The sequence below is a fragment of the Porites lutea genome, chromosome 7 (assembly GCF_958299795.1).
Source record: "Porites lutea chromosome 7, jaPorLute2.1, whole genome shotgun sequence".
Taxonomy (NCBI): Eukaryota; Metazoa; Cnidaria; class Anthozoa; order Scleractinia; family Poritidae; genus Porites; species Porites lutea.
This window is the reverse complement of record NC_133207.1, coordinates 6,361,067-6,381,066: the sequence shown is the minus strand read 5'-3', so window position 1 is coordinate 6,381,066 and position 20,000 is coordinate 6,361,067. Positions and strand designations below refer to the sequence as shown.

The 20,000-nt window shown below is 39.0% G+C and overlaps 1 protein-coding gene across 1 annotated transcript in view; it reads left to right on the top strand.

Moving 5' to 3' along the window:
- LOC140944347 (polycystin family receptor for egg jelly-like) overlaps positions 1-20,000 on the top strand; it is a 22,521-nt gene that overhangs the window by 2,142 nt on the left and 379 nt on the right. The window contains exons 5-17 of the mRNA XM_073393513.1: positions 1,920-2,042; positions 2,642-2,770; positions 3,172-3,874; positions 4,238-4,814; positions 7,479-7,694; positions 8,886-9,023; positions 11,131-11,319; positions 12,571-12,795; positions 13,724-14,452; positions 15,256-15,492; positions 16,132-17,439; positions 18,139-18,304; positions 18,798-20,000. The exon at positions 18,798-20,000 is cut by the window's right edge and continues 379 nt beyond it. Coding sequence (XP_073249614.1) covers positions 1,920-2,042; positions 2,642-2,770; positions 3,172-3,874; positions 4,238-4,814; positions 7,479-7,694; positions 8,886-9,023; positions 11,131-11,319; positions 12,571-12,795; positions 13,724-14,452; positions 15,256-15,492; positions 16,132-17,439; positions 18,139-18,304; positions 18,798-20,000 — 5,943 coding nt within the window. The remainder of the gene's footprint in view (positions 1-1,919; positions 2,043-2,641; positions 2,771-3,171; positions 3,875-4,237; positions 4,815-7,478; positions 7,695-8,885; positions 9,024-11,130; positions 11,320-12,570; positions 12,796-13,723; positions 14,453-15,255; positions 15,493-16,131; positions 17,440-18,138; positions 18,305-18,797) is intronic.

Genomic DNA, 20,000 nt, shown 5'->3' with positions numbered 1-20,000 from the left:
GTAAAGTTAAGAGACCACCTAGGATTTGAGATTGAAATGTAGGTAAAAGTTAATAGTAACTGCCCTGTTTTATCTTATTATTTCGAATCTGAACTGATCATGAGATTACCTAAATTAGTTACACCGCCACGTTTTAAAAAAAAAACAATGTTTCATTGAGGTGTTAATCTGTGTTTCACTATAATGTGAAGATATGCTTAGGTGGTATTGATCATTTATATATCATGATTAATAGCCTCAAAGGCTTCTTAAAAGCCGTTTCATATTTTTTTGTAGCTAAAATAACACGAACGATTAGATATTTCTGTTCATGCTATTTTAAAAACAGCATTTCATGTCAATAACCATCAACCATCAAAAACAACGATGCAATGACCATGAGCAGACGTGATGCAACTCACTTTGACTCTGAAGACGACTACCTTACAGAAACGTCAGTCACTGTCAAAAACAGTTCTTTCCAGGACAACGCTCATCAGGACGATCACGCGCCAAACCTTTCACAGTTTTACCATTTTTTGTGTTGTAACAGATATTGATGAATGCACAACAAATGCGCACGACTGTCACTTAGATGCGACGTGCAGCAATACAGATGGTTCATTCACTTGTAGCTGTAATCAAGGTTACTCCGGGGATGGAAAACAGTGCGGTGGTATGTTTGTAATCTCAGCATCAAAAAAACCCGAAAGATTCCATGTTAACCGGGGTGTCGGGGGAAGGGGGGAGCTGGGTCGCGGAGTGGTGGTTGCCAAGCGAATAAGGGTGTTTCTTCGATATTCACAAAACAACTTTCTGCAATTGTATCTGTTTTACTTATCGGGAACGCTTATTGCATATTATCACCGAGGCCAATAAATTAAATATAAATATTGAAAAGTAATCGTTACAGACGTAAATTACATCATTATATCTCAATTAGAAATCACATTTAGAGCCTGTATATAACACTTATGAAATGACATCTATAAAATATGATGTTTGATGCTAGAGTTGACTGAATTTAGTCTAAGGCACTTTGTTGCCAAACGCTTTGACCCTAGCACTAAAGGCTGCTGCCTGGGTTTGTAGTGTGGACTCCCTCCTGAAGAAGGCTATTATATAGAGAAATAGCAGATGGAAAAAAGGAAAATTTGCATTGATCAGTTCGTGCGTGGAAGTGATTACGTTTCATGACCTGAAAGCTTTTTGTTGAACAGAGTTCGAGAGATCTACACCGTTAAGGATTCTTGAAGGTCTTAAACTAAAATTAACTCGTTGACAGTTGCCACGCTTAGAAAATAATGGCCAACCTCGGGCGCCCAGCATACTAGACTACCCTGAGGTCTTAGTAATAATCGCGGGAGACGAAGAGGATAGCTCTCCTTATAATCAGTGCTTTTTTTCAGACCTTATTTTCTGTTCGTGTGTTCCTCAGTAATATTTTAGCAACATTACTTGGTTTCTATAGTAACGACACATGACGTCATAAATACTATGATTCTTTGGCATTTTTTAAGCAAAAAGGAATATGTGAATAAGGAGCAAAGCTGCAAAATGTTTGATTGATACATATTCTATAACTAAACTGAATTTTCAACAAAACGGCAACCAGGAAGATAATAGTGTACTACAACGTATAGAACAATACAATAGAACATAACATAACTCAATTTACTTATGAAAAAGGCTGCTCTTACACATCCAACTTAGAGGTCCAAGGATGGAGATATGGAGAACTACCCAGAAAAGGAATAATTATTGAAAAGGGAATCTTCTTTTTTAACCACCCGAGCGGGAATGTATTAGATATCGTTTTGTAATATGGAGAATCACAAACATTCCAGCTTTAAATCCAAGTCTTTTCACGCGGCTGTCTTTGAACAGTGTTAAAGGTTATTGGTATTTTGTTAGTCATTAATATATGCTTTCCCACACAGATATAGACGAATGCACATCTGGAACACATAACTGTAACGCAAACGCTCATTGCAGTAACACAATTGGTTCTTTTACATGCAACTGTGTCCAAGGATATTCAGGAAACGGTGTGGAATGTTCTGGTACGTTTGTTGGCGTGTGAGCACTTTATATACTTATTCGAGGTGACAAGAGCTTCCTTCATTTGATAGTAATATCTTATTTCAACCACATGTACTATTATTCTATATCAATGTACAAGTTCTGCAAACTGAACAGTGCTGGACGTTAAACCGCAGATATGAACGACCGATGGATCTGCGTTTGCCTCTGGCTCATCAGGCTACATCGTGACAAGTACAGAAGGCATAAAACCCCTATATTGACCTATAACTTTGATCATGAATAACGCGCGGGCAGATCATGACAATACAATCTGTCCATAAGAAGTTGTTTCAAATGTTTGATGCGTCTGAATGTATAAAGTTAAATCAAATGCAATCACACTTGGCACCATTGGAAAAATTTCAAAACACTAGATAGTGACTTTAAAAATGAAGTTTCTTAAGCCGACTTTCTGCTGTTTGGATATCTGATGTTTTTTTCACTGTAAAAACTATGTAATTCAAAGGAAATGTCTACAAAATGTTTTAGTCACTTGTCCTAATTTTGGTAAGGATAGCAACCGTTCTCACTTCATGAACTACAAATAGGGTCCAGTCCTTTTGTTTTTTAATTTTAGATATCGATGAATGCTCAGCAGTAAGTCACAACTGTCATGGAGTGGCAAACTGTCACAACACAATCGGCTCATTCACTTGCAGTTGTCGCAGTGACTACACTGGGGATGGTCTTGTCTGCGAACCTATAGGTGGGGAGTAGTAGCGCACAGTGGTATTTTGTAATTTGTGTAGAATGAATCATAACTGTCAGATTCCTCATATATATTCAGTTTTGTCATGAGAATCTATAGTCAGAGATCATAGATAACGTGAAAATGTGGTAGGAGAAAAAGGTGGCAAACAAGCCAAAAGACTATGGGTCAGTGTTTTTTTTACTACATTTTGTCTTTTTATGCAATCTGTCACGGGACTGCCACGTGAACTAAATTCTGTTTTCTGTTAATAACAGGGAAAATTAATAGCTCCTCATTACTGGATTGCGACCACAGGATTTCTTCTTGAACCTCAACAATTGAACAAATTGCCTTGGTTATTTAACCACTCTATAGCAAGTTTATTCCAGTTTTTGTTTCCATTTCTTAATTAACAGGGGACTTCACCGTGGTCATCGTAGATATGTCCAAGGACAAATATAACGCTACTGTTGTCCAGCGATCTGTTCAAAGTGTCCAACAAGCGCTAATTGAAGGTTTACCAGAAAATGCGCCCGTGTTGCAAAGTGTGTTGCAATGGCGTCTGGTGAGTGAAGCTGAATTAGCAAGTTCAGAGTCAGCAGAAGGAACCTTAGAAAGAGAAGGAAGCAGTGAATGGATTATAAATAGGAGATCCATACCTGTGGGAATCTACCAAGTCAAGTTTACTGCTTCTTTTAAAATTGGAGACTCAGGTGCTCCACAGACGATTCAGGCGTTCAACTTCGGTTTTATTGAGGTTATTGCTGCACCTCTACGTGCCATTATTGACGGTGGGAGCAGTGTTCGTTGGGGATCAGCAGAAACTGTTACGGTGGATGGTTCACTAAGCTATGACGGAGACATTGGCCCTGGTAATCATGATGGAGTCCAATTTACTTGGTACTGCCGTGAGGCAATTGAAAATGGTCCAGTGAGCAATGATTGTTTCGGTGCCTTTGTTGATGGAGCAAATGCCCTTGCAGTTATTATTGACACCAGTGTACTTGATGTAGGAAAGACATATTTCTTATGTTTAAATGTGTCCAAAGATGTGAGGAGTGCCTTTGCTGAGATGACATTTGAGATAGTAGCAGGGCAGATACCTCAAGTAAAACTGAGGTAAATGTGATAATGTAATTGATCAGGACGCTATAAACGCCTCAAATACAACAGTAAGTTATGCAACCGAAATATTATCTAAAGAAAGTCTTTGACACTACATTTTTCGTTTAATGGTATATGGCCCACTCAATTAATCGACTTAGCTTGTCTGAAAAAAAAAAAAACATATTGAAAGGAATAAAGAATTAAATAGATTTATTGAAAACGGAAATAGTAGTAACAATAAAAAGGAGGCAAAGTATTTTCGACAGATGCAAATCATCCTTATCGCTTAGATTTATGCCACCTATGGAATAATTGTTTCAATAGGCAGAAAACGAAACGTAACTACCTTTGATATCAAATTTGCTTTGATTTTAGGTGCTTTGTAGATTGTGGAACCATAGTGTCGGCTTCAAACAAGCTTCGAGTGACATCGGAGTGCTCCAATGTTCCTTGCGTTGATTCAGTCTACCAATGGCGGCTACAAAAGAAAAACGATGCGACGGATACACTGGAAGATGTTACTATTTTCCCTAATATGACTTCAACGGCATTAAATGCGAGTAATATGATCATCAAGAAGGACGTATTGCCCTCAAACACAAAATTTACCCTGAAGCTTATTGTGACTTCGCAATCAGGATCACAAGGGTTTGGTGTACTGGATTTTGAGACCGCTGGAGCGCCACACAGCGGGCACTGCACGCCATTGGTCAGCGAAGGCGTGGCACTTGAGACAGAGTTCATCTTTGAGTGTTTAAATTGGGCAGATAAAAGTAAGCCTTTAAGCTATGAATTTCGTATTGGAGACGATCCAATTTCTTATGGAAACTCTCCAAAGTCTGTTTCAACGGTGTTACCGAATGGAAAACCAGAAGATCAACACAGAGTGCAAATAACGATCATTGTTAAAAACTTTGTTGGTGTGGCAGTTACAGAGACAGTGTTTGTAAAGGTATTTAAAATAATATATATTTCTATTTTTTACGTTTTTACCTTTATAAAATATAGCGATATTAGTGATCTTAAGGTGACTCGACCCAGTTTTTTTTAGGGGGTACCATCCTACTTTGAAGCTCTCTGGTATCCCCACCTTTACTTTTATCGTAAGTCTAACACATAGAATAGATAACATATAGATCAACCTACAATACAACATTAAATTTTTGGCGATCGGAGTAAATGTCACGTGGTTATAATGCCACGCCCCTTTGAGGTCTGAGTCGAAAATCTGCTGTTGCCGGCATTTTTTCGTGAAAATCTCTCGGCTACACATAGTGCGCATTAGTGCCTTGCGCTGAACAGAGTTTCACCAAAATCGCAAAGACCCAATTCGAGAAATTCAGCGGTTTCCAAATTTAGGTTATAATTTATGCGAAAATGATAAGCAAACTTTACACGGATTATATCTAATAAACTATGAGATTCATCTCTGTATTTTGGGCATCCTTATAACAGATGGGTCCTTGCAAGTCAGCAAAACAATTTAGGGCCTTGTAAATGCGCGCGATTTCGAGCAAAGCAAACATATAGAAATTATAGTTTTCGCTATTTGTTGACGTTTGTCAGCGTTTAAGAGTCAATCTCACAAAAAAGGCTTTTTCTTAAAAATTCGTAGTTTTTTTTCCTTCAAATTTTTTCAGCGCCACAATTGATTAACTAACTACCCGGACTCTGAATTTCATGGTCATTGAAAAACTGTGACATTACCTTCTATAAGCCCAAACTTGAGTTAACATTGAAGATTTTTAGCGTTTTGGCTGAGATTGTGCTTTGGGAGTTGTCTATTGTTTCTAGTCTGTCATTATACAGCATTCTTGTCCAGCACGCGTGCAATGACCACGCTTGGCTGACTTCCGAATGCTCACCGAGATATGATAATTTAGTATAAGAAAATAGAAGGGATTCCCGTGGCTTGCATTGAACCTATGAAAAAATGATATTTATGCTTCATGTTCCTTTACATATTACGAAAGTTATTGATGTTGGCGGAGTCTCGCTTTGGGTGAGCTCTGTTTGCTGGGACACAAATAATCACAAACCCATTATGGGATATTTTGGCCACGGGAGTGGCCGTTTATTAAATTAAAGCATATAAAGCTGGGAAAACCAGATACATAAGAACATTATACCAGCAAAGGTGAGGGCACACCCGCCACTCCCTAGGGTAAAATAAAGCTAACGGGAGGGAAGGGAGGGAAAAATGTTTCTGACTGTCTTGTAATGCGAGGAAGGAGGCCTTGTGCCTCGCTTCTGTGACCTACATGACCCGTGACATAAATGACACTTTCGTGACAAATCACCCGGATGACAGGAAACCCTCCTTTGCTGGTAGCTGGAGAAATACAATAATGATCAGTCACATTAAGCATAAAACCATTTATTTCTTTTAGAAATAAATCTCATTTTTTTTAATAATAAGTAGATTTAGTGTGTAGCACTTCTTGATTTTTTTGCAAAGGCACAAGAAGCACGAGAATTGATTAAAAATTGTGAGTTAAACCTCTATGTATCACGCGATAGGCTGTCTCACTGTACCAAAATTATCACATTCGGAAGTCAGCCAAGCGCGGTCATTGCACGCGTGCTGGACAAGAATGCTGTATAATGACAGACTAGAAACAATAGACAACTCCCAAAGCACAAACTCAGCCAAAACACTAAAAATCTTCAATGTTTACTCAAGTTTGGGTTTATAGAAGGTAATGTCACAGTTTTTCAATGACCATGAAATTCAGAGTCCGGGTAGTTAGTTAATCAATTGTGGCGCTGAAAAAATTTGAAGGAAAAAAAACTACGAATTTTTAAGAAAATGCTTTTTTCGTGAGATTGACTCTTAAACGCTGACAAACGTCAACAAATAGCGAAAACTATAATTTCTATATGTTTGCTTTGCTCGAAATCGCGCGCATTTACAAGGCCCTAAATTGTTTTGCTGACTTGCAAGGACCCATCTGTTATAAGGATGCCCAAAATACAGAGATGAATCTCATAGTTTATTAGATATAATCCGTGTAAAGTTTGCTTATCATTTTCGCATAAATTATAACCTAAATTTGGAAACCGCTGAATTTCTCGAATTGGGTCTTTGCGATTTTGGTGAAACTCTGTTCAGCGCAAGGCACTAATGCGCACTATGTGTAGCCGAGAGATTTTCACGAAAAAGTGCCGGCAACAGCAGATTTTCGACTCAGACCTCAAAGGGGCGTGGCATTATAACCACGTGACATTTACTCCGATCGCCAAAAATTTTATGTTATATTGTAGATTGATCTATATGTTATCTATTCTATGTGTTAGACTTACGATAAAAGTAAAGGTGGGGATACCAGAGAGCTTCAAAGTAGGATGGTACCCCCTAAAAAAACTGGGTCGAGTCACCTTAAAGTTTTTTTTTCCTTGATCTACTCAGCGAATTTTAAGAACAGGTACCTATTCTGGTACACATTCCTTTGAGTGGTAGCTCTTCTTGATGGGTCGAAATATATAAAGGTAAACACTATAAACCAGGAGCAACAACAATAGAGCCGCTAAACATGTTGATAAATGCATTGCAAAAATGCATACGAACTGCTAAAAACTGTGATATGAATAAATTTATTGCCTAATCTCTTTGTAGGTGAAGCCATCCTCCAAATTTAATCCGTGTTTTACACCAGTAGATGAAGTAGCCAATATGCTAAATGGCCTTATCGCGGTAAAGGACTGTAAGTTGGATGAATATTTAAGAAAAGGTGAAATCAGCCAGGCTTCACAGCTTGCATTAACTGTCTTGAAGACAGCTAATGAGACGCCAGATTGTGGAAAAGGCTTAAGCATAGAAGTAAAAACTTCGGTAGGTAACATAATGGTACTGATAAAGGTTTTTACCTTTTAAGTAGGATGAAGGATGTCACTGGGCGCAATTATTCTATGCATCACGATGAGGCCTGAGAAATTTGAGAATTGAAAATGGTTATTAGCAGCTCTGATTTAAGCAGTGTAACTGGGCAGTAAGAGTCATCGTGAGCGACACGCCCTCCGATGTGGACTCTACTCAGTCCCTTCTAACGATGTTGATAGATGGCTTTAGTAGCATTTTGCTTTCATGTTGAAGTAGTATAACAGCCACGGGATGTTTTACTCTTTTTTTTGCCAAGGAAACTCATTAAATTACAGCAGAAATCCCTTATGAGTTTCTGCTTACGGGGAATGCAAAATTGCTTTGGAATCACATTAAGATAAGGTCATGTGTTATTTTTAGGTGGCTTAACCAGTTTGACAGGTTTTTTTCACTACAAACCACGACTGTACAATTTTTTTGTAGTGTTCTCTGGATATAGTGTTTTTTCCCTACCTCTGGGAGGTCGGCCATTAAGAAGGTCATAAAGTGAACCTTGAAATGAGGGCCTCAGTTTGTCTAAGAGCTGATGTGCTAGCTAGGAGAGCCATTGTCATTTAACTACTAGCTAGACGCCTCTAAGTCAGCATATAGGTTTTTATCCTTCGCATGATCGTGCCTTTTAATATTAGACTTGATTCAAAAGCATATCAAGAACGCGTATAAGTATTTTCCAGAGGCCACTCCTCGCAATAAAAAGGTACAAAAAGGTAAAGCAACCAGATTTTACGCCGATAACTCGTGACGGTAATAACTGATAAACTTGAGGTCGACGGTGCGCTCATTTTACCCCCCTCTCTCCATCAATGCTCCAATCTAAGGGTATTTAAAGCTAATCAAAGCTACACAGAAAGGGGAGAAGTTGAACAATGATGTGATGTCACCGGGAATCGAACTCAGGAGCTCTCGCACCGAGGGCCGCGCACTAACCAACTGTGCCACCCTTGCTCCTAATGCAATGCACTGCAGGAGGTGAACCTTGTGCCACTTCTCTGTTTCATGCGTCAAGAGGGTTACTTGGGTAGTCAAAAATAAACTCTCTTATATGCACCGCGCTTGTAAAATTTATTGAGGCACTTTTTAATTGACATTAACATGTTATCTCTTCGAATATTAACTTTATGTAATGCTTTTGAACGCTACCAGATTTCGACCACATTAGTGGAGAAATTCACAGCAATAAACCCAGAGACCCTGCAAATGTCTCGAACGATTATGGCGGTAGTCAAAGTGGCGACTGGAGAACAAGGAGAGCAAACATGCGATAACTGCATTGACGCCATGGTAACCAGCACATTACTTAAGTAATAAGACTAATAATACTATTTACTATTGCTTGACGGTCCATAAGAAATGGTTTCGTACAAGTTATGAATTCAGAGCTTTAAGTAAGTGGGGGGCCGGCTCATCCAGTCCCCCAAGTAAGGGGGTGGGGGCTTCCCCCATGACCCCCTTGATCCGCCATTGCATATTAATACTGAAAATGCATCGGCCTCCCAACTGTAAATAAAGTGAAATTGAACCCCATTTTGAAGAGGATATCTCTTCTGCTCGGAAACGTTTAAACGCCGATCCTAAAATCTGGAGACACCAAAAGATCACAATTAGAAATTATCTCCCAAGTAAATTAGTCTTGCATTAATATACATGCTTCGTAGTGCAGATTAAGTAAATAATATTGTTTAAACTAATCAGAATCGTACAAAAAATTACATTTTGTTGTAGGGTGATAAACTCGAAAATCAATTACTTTTTGTAATAATTATACCAATAGTCTGTGGTATTATTTATTCCTGGACCGATTTGCAAAGAATATTTTATTATAAATAGAAAACATTGAACACTTTCTAATCATAAATTAAGGGTTTATCGCTGCAGAAGTGTATCCTTAGATCCCGCATCCTGTCAGTTTAATCCAGCTCCTTTTAAAGGTTGAGTTTTACTTCTTTGTCTTTCTGAACCAACAACGTGGCAGAATCAACAGGGGTCTTTTTTGCATGAGCATGCGCGACCACTGAACAAGCGACGTGCATGGAGGCTCATAACAGGGTCTGCCTTCATCAAAATGGCGCGTCTCAAAGCTATCATCGCGATTAGTTCGCTCGTTGGTCTTGGCGAATGTGCTCGTGATTTAACAAAATGTGTAGTTTGCAAAAAAAAAAAAAAACCTCTAACATGGTCTTGACAAAAGCGAAGTAGACCGGCTTTAACATACACGAGCTACTATCAAATTTCATCTCCCCACTTGACCTGTACAACAGCGCGCGTATATGTAGTGCCTGTTGGATTGCGCTGACGTCATCAAAGTCCAAACAAAGTGCCGAAACGTTTGTTGATGCAATTTAACAATTTTAATTTCTTTGTTTTGAAATGGGAAAGGAACAGAAATATTACCACAAAAACCATAGCAAATTTCAGCGAGTGGGTTCGAAGTGCGCAAAAGCCGGTGTTCATTTCAGCAGTGAATTAATATATGTTCTACAATTTTTCCAGCTCTTTAAAGCTACAAAATTAAGAGCACACGAGACGTAGATTAGTCACCTGGGAGATGTTGGTGGTAGTCACTGTACGTCTCGAACAATAAGAAGAAATGAATATCAATGAGACACAGTCAACTGCATTCAATAGGACCGAAATTAAAGTCGAGTCTTGTGACCGATTTTGATGAAACAAACGGTTAGGTTTCCCAAGAAGTACAGTAAACATGTGATACCGACTAAAAGTTAAAAATTATTAGAACAATTAAGTTGTGGCTAAAAGCAAGTTCCTGTAAAAGATGCGTTACAATGTTAGTCCACGCAAAAACAAGAAGTTCTACAATTTTCCGATAAACAAACTTTGTATGGCTAAAATACTTAAGGGAACAACTTTCTATTCCAACTGATAACGGCGTGGTAGTCGCCCGCTGATCGTTATTTATCAACTCCCGAAATATTGCTAAATCAGATATCAACAAATTATTGACAGAAATCCTCTACGGCATCGAGAAACTAATTTACATCCGATTTATAGACAAACACTAAATAGAGAACATTTTTCTCAATAGCTACGCATCAGCAATGCATTCTATGCCAGACTTTTGCGGTTCTTGAAGGGCAATCAAGACACGAGTCGAGCGCCAAACAACAACAAGCAGCCATGTTCGTGTCAGACATCCTTGAGAAACTTGCTCTTTCACCTTGTTCAGCGCATCAGTCTCCTTTTTAAATCACCAGATCTTTACTTATTTTGTACAACGAAGGTCTTTCCTAAGTCCCTGCTACCATTTCAATCTCAAGCAAGCTTTCAAAGTGAACAATTTGTCAAGTCAGCGGTCGCGCATGCTCATGCAAAAAAGACCCCTGTTGGCAGAATCGTGTTTCGTTGAAGTAATAAATATTCATTACTTCAGAATAAAGCAACAGAACTGACAGAGAAAACAACCAGCCTACTTTTGTCGGCTCTAAACGACCTCGAGCAGCCTTTCAATGCTGAGTTAGATGAAGCAGCAACGAGTGTCACAAGCTGCCTTAACAATGTACTACAATCTGCATCCGGCCAATCGAACGGAGCAGCAGAGGAAGCTAAGGCAAGTGATAAGGTTAAGAATTTTAGAAAATACAACGTTCCTGTTAGCGTGGACACTCAATTATTTCTTAATTTCGTTTTTTAATTTCCATGTTACGTTGCCAAATTTGAAGCTATATTGAAAAAACGTTGAATTCAAGACTTCTATTTCAAAGGAAGTTCACGACTAAAGTTACCATATCAAAAACTGAATCGTTAGTGTTCACCGTCTGAAGCCCGCAACCCCACTCCTCTCAGGCATTCTATTATCGTTTGCTTGAAAGCCTCTTTATTGAGCTCTTTCACAATTTTTGCCAAATAAGTCTGACAAGGATGTACTATTCTGGATATTCTGAAACATTTCAAATATTGATGTTAATTAAAGCTTTTTAAATCCACGACCCGTAAAAGACAATGTTTTTAAGTAATGATCCGGGTAAGGTGGATAGCAATTTATTTTGTTATGCGGAAACGGTGTTTCCCCACTTAGGAATGTTCTCATTTTTACACAGAAATGCATAAACCTACACGAAGGCCGTTTACGCAATAAAATGCATTTACACTCCTCTTTGAAAAGGCGTTTTTTTGTGTTAAAAGATTTTGACCAATCACAAGAGTTGAAAACAATAGCCAAGAAAAGTTTACAATTTTACATGATCCCCACATAGGATTTCTTTGTTATTCAAACTGAGACCAGATTTTGTTATATGGGAGATGGTTGGAAAGTAGGGATGAATACAGCCATTTCGAGAAAGGTTGTCGGAAAAATGTGCACGCGACAATCCCGAAAGGTAATATGGGATATGATCGATACACTGTTTCTGACGACTTTAGCTGTCGAACCTACGTTTGTGGCTTTCCTTTAGCACTCGCAAACACATTTTCATGGCCTTTCGTGCAAATTCTTTCAAATTTCTTTGAAGAACAGTAAACTCAAAACCACCCACAATGCCTTTCGGGATTGTCGCGTGCACTTTTTCCGACAACCTTTCTCGAAATAGCTGTTTATGTACCGCTTTACGAAGTTTTGTTAACTTTTGCTGTTTAAGCCAATCAGAAGTAAGTACAGACAATAGAAAAGTTAGCACCTTTTTTGCATTCCAACATGTTCGTTGCCGTTGCTGCTATCGTTCTTATCTGGACCGTTTCTTAAAATGTCCATTTTTTAATGGTGGAGCGCCAAGCTTAATAAGATTTGTTATTTATAGAAATGTTTTTCTCAATTAAAGGTTTTTTGTTTTGTCGCCAGGATTCTATTTTTAACTTATTTCTTTTGTGACTGCAGGAGAACGTACTAAGAGCCTCGAAAAATTTGAATGCTATGAACGATGGGTTTTTTGTTCGCCTTGTTCCTTCCGAAAGTATGATCATTAAAACTGCAAATCTCGCTTCATCCCTCAAGAAGGTCGGTCCAAAGGATGTTAATGGACTTAGTATGGAAGAAGGACCATCAAAGTTTCAGCTGCCAGGAAACCTTGGAGAAATGGGCACGGATAACGTAAATGCAAAGGTAAGGGACTTTTTGTTTCTTTAAAGTGCGTGACTTATTTATGGTTCGCATATAAAGGTTGCCGGGTTTTAGGTAACTGTTATGTCACGATCTTTTGGTACGACTTTTAAACCCTAAAAACAGATTGGAATAACTGAAAACCCTGAAATTTTTGTGCAGTTTTATTAAACGTTAGTATGCCAACATACTATACCTCAGCCACCAATCTCAGCTACATGTGTATAAGTGTAGGACTTTGGCTTTAAATGGCTAAGATCGAGATGGATTGCAACTTGAAAAAGTTGGACCAACGTTTTAAAATTAAACTTCTTTCTTGTAAAATGACCTGAAACGATTATTGTTTTCACTTAGATTTAGAGTTTCAAGTATGGGAAAAGGTGACTGAGCATACTTACTAATAATTTCATCCCAGCTTTGAATGTAGAATTTACCATAATATAGCCCTTATAATAATGTTTATGATGAATTAGAGAAATAAATCCCGCTTGTCAACATGAATATCGCGTCCTCATTGGTTGACAGCCACGGTCCGTAAGGTTTGATTTCCACTGTCGCGTAACTTTTACGTGCGTACGTGCCTAAAAATTTACGTTGGCAAATAAAATAGAGGCAATGTATGAAAGGTCACACGTAAGCGTAAAATTAGAATCTCGCACAACTTCACTTAAATCTCAACACTTTATATCTTGCCTCTATTTTATTTATGTGATTAAAATTCACGTGCGTTAACGTGCGTAGCCAAAAAACGCGTCAGTGGAAATCAACCTTAAGAGAATAATCGAATGATGGCGCAATTTTTCCCCTCTTTCTGCCAATTATAGGCAACGGAAAGTTGCTGTTTTATTTATTAGAAAAACTAACAGGTTGTAAGTCTATCTATACGTATTTGGTGTTTATCGCGGCATCACACTTTCTCAATTTTACGTAGATGCTGACAATGAAGTTAAACCCTTACACCTGGGACAACAGCAGCAATGCGATTCAGTCTCCAGTAACCAGCCTCGAACTTCAAAGTAATAATGGGACAAAAATAAACGTATCGAACCTCAAAGAAGACATCGTCATAGTGATACCAATTTCAGTGTCACCGACAAACAATACAAACAACAGCGATGTACCTGGACATTCCTTTTTAAAGCCAAATAAAATGACCATCTGCAGTTACTACACGGATCTTGCGGACGTCCCAGTGACCATAAAGATGGGTATTACGGAAGTAGGTGTCTTTTTCATGAAAGTGTTTATTAAATTTGGATTAAGGCCCACAGTTGACAATCACGATCACAATTTTACTCGAGAGTTTAAATCAATGTGTGAAAACCAAACAGATGGCAAAAACAACAGCTTGTCCTGTCTTCCAGAGGAAACATCTATGACAGTGGTGCCACCAAAACGAGGTCTGCTTTATGTGGGAATTCTTTTCTTGGGTGCTACAAATACCAGTGAACACGCCAGAGAAAAACGATCTTGTTTCGGCCACGGACGTCAAAGGCGCTCCTGTGTTGGCTTCAAAGATCCACCGCCAAAGGGTTTTACTAAAACGGTTACTCCGCAGTACAACCCTTCGACGGATGTTAACTATTCAATGACCATCACTCAATCAAGCTGTTTGTATTGGTCTGAAGATAGGGACAAGTGGACATCTGATGGTTGCAAGGTAACCCAAACTTCTTGATGCGCCTATGCACTTGAAACGCTCGCCCTACCCTTAGCCTGGGTATCCAAGGTTGATTTCTTCTTCCTAGAACATTGATGTAATATTAACTTGACCACCCTACCATTGGGACCCTATGTGTCCTTATTGCTCTATAAAACCCCGATTAAACACTAACAATCTTGGACAAAAATGTTAACAAAATGGACGTTGCCATGTCTAGTTTCAAGATAAAGTTCTTGAAAACACAGACAACTACAGATACTCCCCCCTAGGCCTCCCCCCCATAAAAAGTGATGTTGAAGTCTGCTGGATAATTTCCAGTCTCCCTCACGCAAATGCGAGCAGCCTTTTGCTGGGGAGGAGTGTTGCGTGACGAGACAAAAACGGCTACGGGGAAGACAAGATCATTTCTCATTGCGACTGAACAACTATGGTCGGGGTGGGGCGAGGGGAGGGGGCCATAGCGGTACTAAATACGTGGGATAGGCGTTCTGTGGGTAAGAAAGGACAAAATTCCTAAAAATTTTTGTCCAAGATTGTAGCTAACTAAAACTGTAAAATGGGAACCTACGACGCTCGATTGCATTTTCATTTGTTCATAGCGTTTGATTCAGCATTCTTCTTAATTTTTTTAATCTTGATAAGCAGCTTTTGAACAGCATTGAACCTGTGGGATGGAAGCCTGAAGCAAAAATGAGGCAATCAGTGCTAAGTCGTGTCCCTATACATTCTTTATGTATCATCTTCCCAATCTTTTTCCTTCTCCTTTGCATTGTTGCTAATAACTGAGTCTTCTTTCGTAGGTTGATCGCAGGTCGAATATCACCCATCTCATTTGCCGTTGTAATCACCTTACCTCCTTCGGGGGTAACTTTATTCAAGCACCAAATCCAATAGACTTTGACAAAGTTTTCACAGAGTTTGCAAACCTTGCTGAGAGTGGTAACATTTCCGTACTGGTGACCATTGCTTGCGCGTTTCTTCTTTATTTTGTTGTACTAGTTTTTGCGAGGAGAGCGGATAAAAGAGATGAAAACAAGGTATGTGTGAAAATAAATGTATTATCTTTAGCATATCTAGTGACACCCTAGGCTCATCTGCAGACATTTGTTCACGGTGTTAACACCAAAGCCGTGTCCAGTCTAAATAGTTGTCGCTTACCCAACATTTTCGCATCGTTTTCGACCGTCCAAAACGGTCCTTCGAAAACCCACATCTCGCGATAATTTTTCGTACCTAGGCCATTGAACAAAGCGCAGAGTATTACTCAGTGCGTATCCTCCAATACCTACAGTGTCCCACCGTACTTTTTTAAGATTGCAAACGCGATCACCCAAATTTAGAAACTGAAGATCGTGACTGAAAAGACGCATATGCATGCAGACCCTTTCATATAGACATGTGGTGAAGTTAAACTGTTGCATGACCGAACATGACCGAGCATGGTTACATAATTTTAAAACCAAGTTTCTCCTTTTATTTCAGGGGGAGAAAAGTTTCAATATTTTGATCCGTTACTCTGTGGCGTTTTCCCTACGTATAAGGATGGGTCTATTAAAATTACTCGTTTGTCGCGCTACACTATTTGTAGTTTTCAATAGTAATTATTGTCTCGCCAGTAAGATTAAATTTGATTACACCAGCGTCATATAAATAACAAAATTTTGCTTCAACATTAGATGTGCCCCCCAAAGCATGTATCCATTGTGGAAGAAGGGACCTATTATTACGACATGGTAATTTCCACAGGCGTTTGGAAAAATTCGGGTACAACAGCAAACGTGACAATCAGTATTAAAGGTGACTTAGATGAGCACAATCACATTCCACTGCGCAGGAAAGACGACTCAAGTGATCTGTTTGCAAGAGGAGGTATAAACGGATTTGTTTTGATCGCTGATGAATCGTTGGGAACGTTGAAAGAAATAACCTTAGAACATGACAACTCAGGGCGCGGCCCTTCTTGGTTTGTGGAAACAGTTACAATCAGAGACAGACAAAAAGAAGAACAATGGACCTTCCCAATAAACAGATGGCTTGCGGTAGAAAAAGGTGATGGTTTAACAGAAGCTACCGTAAAGCATGGAAATTTGGGTTCCTTCTCAGATCAAGTTCGAAGCCGGTTCGGAAGAAAAATTGCAGACAGTCACTTGTGGATGTCTGTCTTTGGCAAGGCCTGTAGCAGCTCGTTTACTCGTGTGCAAAGAGCCTCCTGCTGCCTTTCAGTTCTCTTCAGCGCCATGATTGCCAATGCTATGTTCTATAACATTGGTGGGGAATCAGAGGGTACTATTTACATTGGACCGTTCAAGGTTTCGTGGAGACAAATCGTTGTTGGTGTGCAAAGTGGACTGATAGTTGCACCTGTAAATATAGTCATTGTTTTGCTCTTTAAATCGAGCAAGCCAAGGAATACAAAAGCAGACAAATATAGGGAAGTGGATCACGTCCAAGAACTCGTCGACAGAGTAAAAGACGATGGTTGCATGTTGCCTCACTGTTGCGTATACCTAGCATGGTTGCTTTGTTTTTCTACAACTCTTACTGCAGCAACCTTCACTTTATTTTACAGCTTAATGTGGGGCAAAGAAGTGGCAGAGCAATGGCTCTCCTCTATTTTGATTTCAAATGGTCAGGATATCTTCGTTGTACAGCCAACAAAGGTCATGTTGGCCGTGGTGATAGTTTCATTGCTTGTAACGAGAACCAAGGACGACAGTGAAGATTCTGAAACAGAGAATGAAGATGTTAACTTGAATGACATAGATCTATTTTCTGATGATCCTAAACAGCGTTATAAGCGCGCAAGGTTAGGAGTCATGCGTGAACGAGCCAAAAAAGAACTTAAGTTGGCAAGCACGATGAAAGAAATTGTTGTTCATTTGATATTTGTGTTTTTCTTGGCGATAGTGTGTTATGGAAACAAGAATAGTAATCGCTTTATGATGACTACCACTCTGATGAATCCTTTTGCAAAGTTTGAAACGGTAAGGCCTTATTAGTGAAGTCATGTACTAGGGAGAAGCTGGAATACTTTTAGTTGTAACTTTCAATTTTCAACATTGAGTTTTAGACACAAAACCTGATTTAATGAATAGATTGACCAAAAAGACGAGAGTATTCTATCAAGTTTAAAACACAAGACGAAACGTTGTGTCTTCGACTCTGTAAAACTTAAAACTTATTAGACAGTCCCAATTTAATTTTCAAACGCTGAAAAATTATCCGTGTTTTTTCAGAATAACAGACACTCATTATCACTGATATGGTATTTTCTTCATGAATTATTGATGAGATGTTTGAAATGTAGTAATACATTATTTTTTTAGTTTGTGTTTGCGTCTCCGCGTCCTGTAGTTTAAGTTCCGGTATAAAATTTCACCTTGCCATGCATGTTCTTTGATTGCAAGTGATATAGTAACACTGGAGAGAGGTGTTACATGTTTCTCCGGTGGTCGCGTTTACAGGAGGTTTCCTGACTTTTGTCGCCGCTTGAACCTAGCGTTGGCGTTCCCTCCGTCGTATTTTCGACTAAGTTGTTTCAGAACCATCGCATTTCATTGGACTACCGTCAATTCCATACCTTTTGGACTAGCATGATGCGTCCGTTTTGAAGAGATGTCCGTCATATAGAGGTGTCCTTTCAATGGTTGACTGTATAAACAGCAGCACTATTATCATTTCAGGTAACTGGAAGATATAAACTATGGGGTTGGATGAGACAAGAGTTCCTCCCAAATATTTACAGCCATCCGTGGTACAATGGACGTCAAGAGAAAGATGTGTATGTTGAAAACAAGGTGTCGTTATTGGTCGGTATGCCATGGATGAGGCAACTCAGAGTAAAAAAGAGTAAGCTTTATAATTTAGAATTTGCAAAACCTAATTTTAAAGCGATAAAAAAATTCTGATTCTTATGCCTTATAATAGTTAGTTTAGCAAACTGGTTATAAAAGGCTGCAAACAACAAAAATGCACAATCGGAATAAATAAGTGCGACTTTTTTTCACTAAAGTGATTACAAACCACTTTTTGTTATTCGGTTATCTCTGAAATGACTGATACGTTAACGAGGTATTACGTACATTCCAAAGTCAAAGTTACGGAAAGGCCGAGAAACAGATCGTCTTCACTCGCGTGGCCAGTATTTATGCAAATTTATGGAACAAAATAAAGCCTTTTCGTAAGAAAGGAGTTCGACTCCTACAGGATTAGTTTGGGACACCAATATGGCCGCCGTGACTTCATGTGAAAACGATCTATTCCGTTGTCTTAGGCCAGTCTAATGTAATGCTGCTTGCTAAAAAATGATAGAAAACATGTTTATTAAATATTTTAATTTTAGGTTCTTGCAAATCATTAGCTGAGCTTTTCCCAGACTGCCTCTACGATTACTCAAGTGAGGGTGAGGACACCACATCACTGACTCTTCCTGGATGGAAACAACTCCCTTACAATACTTCATGGCCAAAGGCTCTTCAACTGTGCCCCAAACCTTGGCGTTATCGCACAAGTGAAGAACTAGACAATGGTCGAATAACGGGGACCTACAATACATATGAAGGAGGTGGCTATGTCGCTGTCTTGGGATACGACGTAGAAACTGGCCGAAGTGTCCTTGGTGAAACATTCGGTCATGGATGGGTTGATCGCCAGACGCGAGCAGTGATATTAGAGTTCGCAGTTTTCAACGTTAACACAAATCTTCTCAGCATAGCCACGTACTTTTACGAGGTTCTTTCCAATGGTGCTGCTTACACAACAAGAACGGTTGAAACGCTCGACTTACAAAGCACTGAATCAGGGGCTCAAATGTTCTACTTAATCTGCCAGTTCCTTTTCATGGCCATGGTGTGTTATTACCTCATCATGATGTTTTACAACTTCCACCGTGGCCGCCTTAGCTTTTTCAAGTCAGTATGGAACATGGTCGATTTTTTCATGATCATATTCTCAGTATTGGCAGTAGTGTTCTACGTGATCCGATCGAAAACTCTCTTAAAAAGCATCAAATCTATCCAAAACAATCCATATGATATCGTACATTTTCACTCCTCCTTGACTTGGGCTAGTTGGGAAAATGTTGCAAATGCCTGTGCTATTTTTATGGTAACACTTAAACTTTTAAATCTGATTCGATTTAATCCTTATGTAATCTACTTGTTTTCATCTTTCCGTCAGTCGGTAGGCTATCAGCTGTCGTACGTTTTTATCTTCCTGATAATGTTTAATGGCTTTGTTATATCAGGAAAACAATTTTTTGGTCACACTGTCCTTGAATACTCTAGTTATTTGCAAGCAGTGATTTCTCAGTTTGAATTCCTTCTGGGAAAAGCTGTCCCACTTGATGATTTAAGACGTGAACACCCAATTCTTGGACCCCTATTCGTTTTCATCTACATGACAATAATGACGATTGTCCTTATGAATATGTTAGTTTCGGTTCTTAACGAGTCCTACATCGACGCTAAAACATACGTAGAGGAAAGTGCTGAGGAACTTGAAACAGCGCGCTTTTTTGCGGAAAGATTTGAAGAAATGTTAAGAG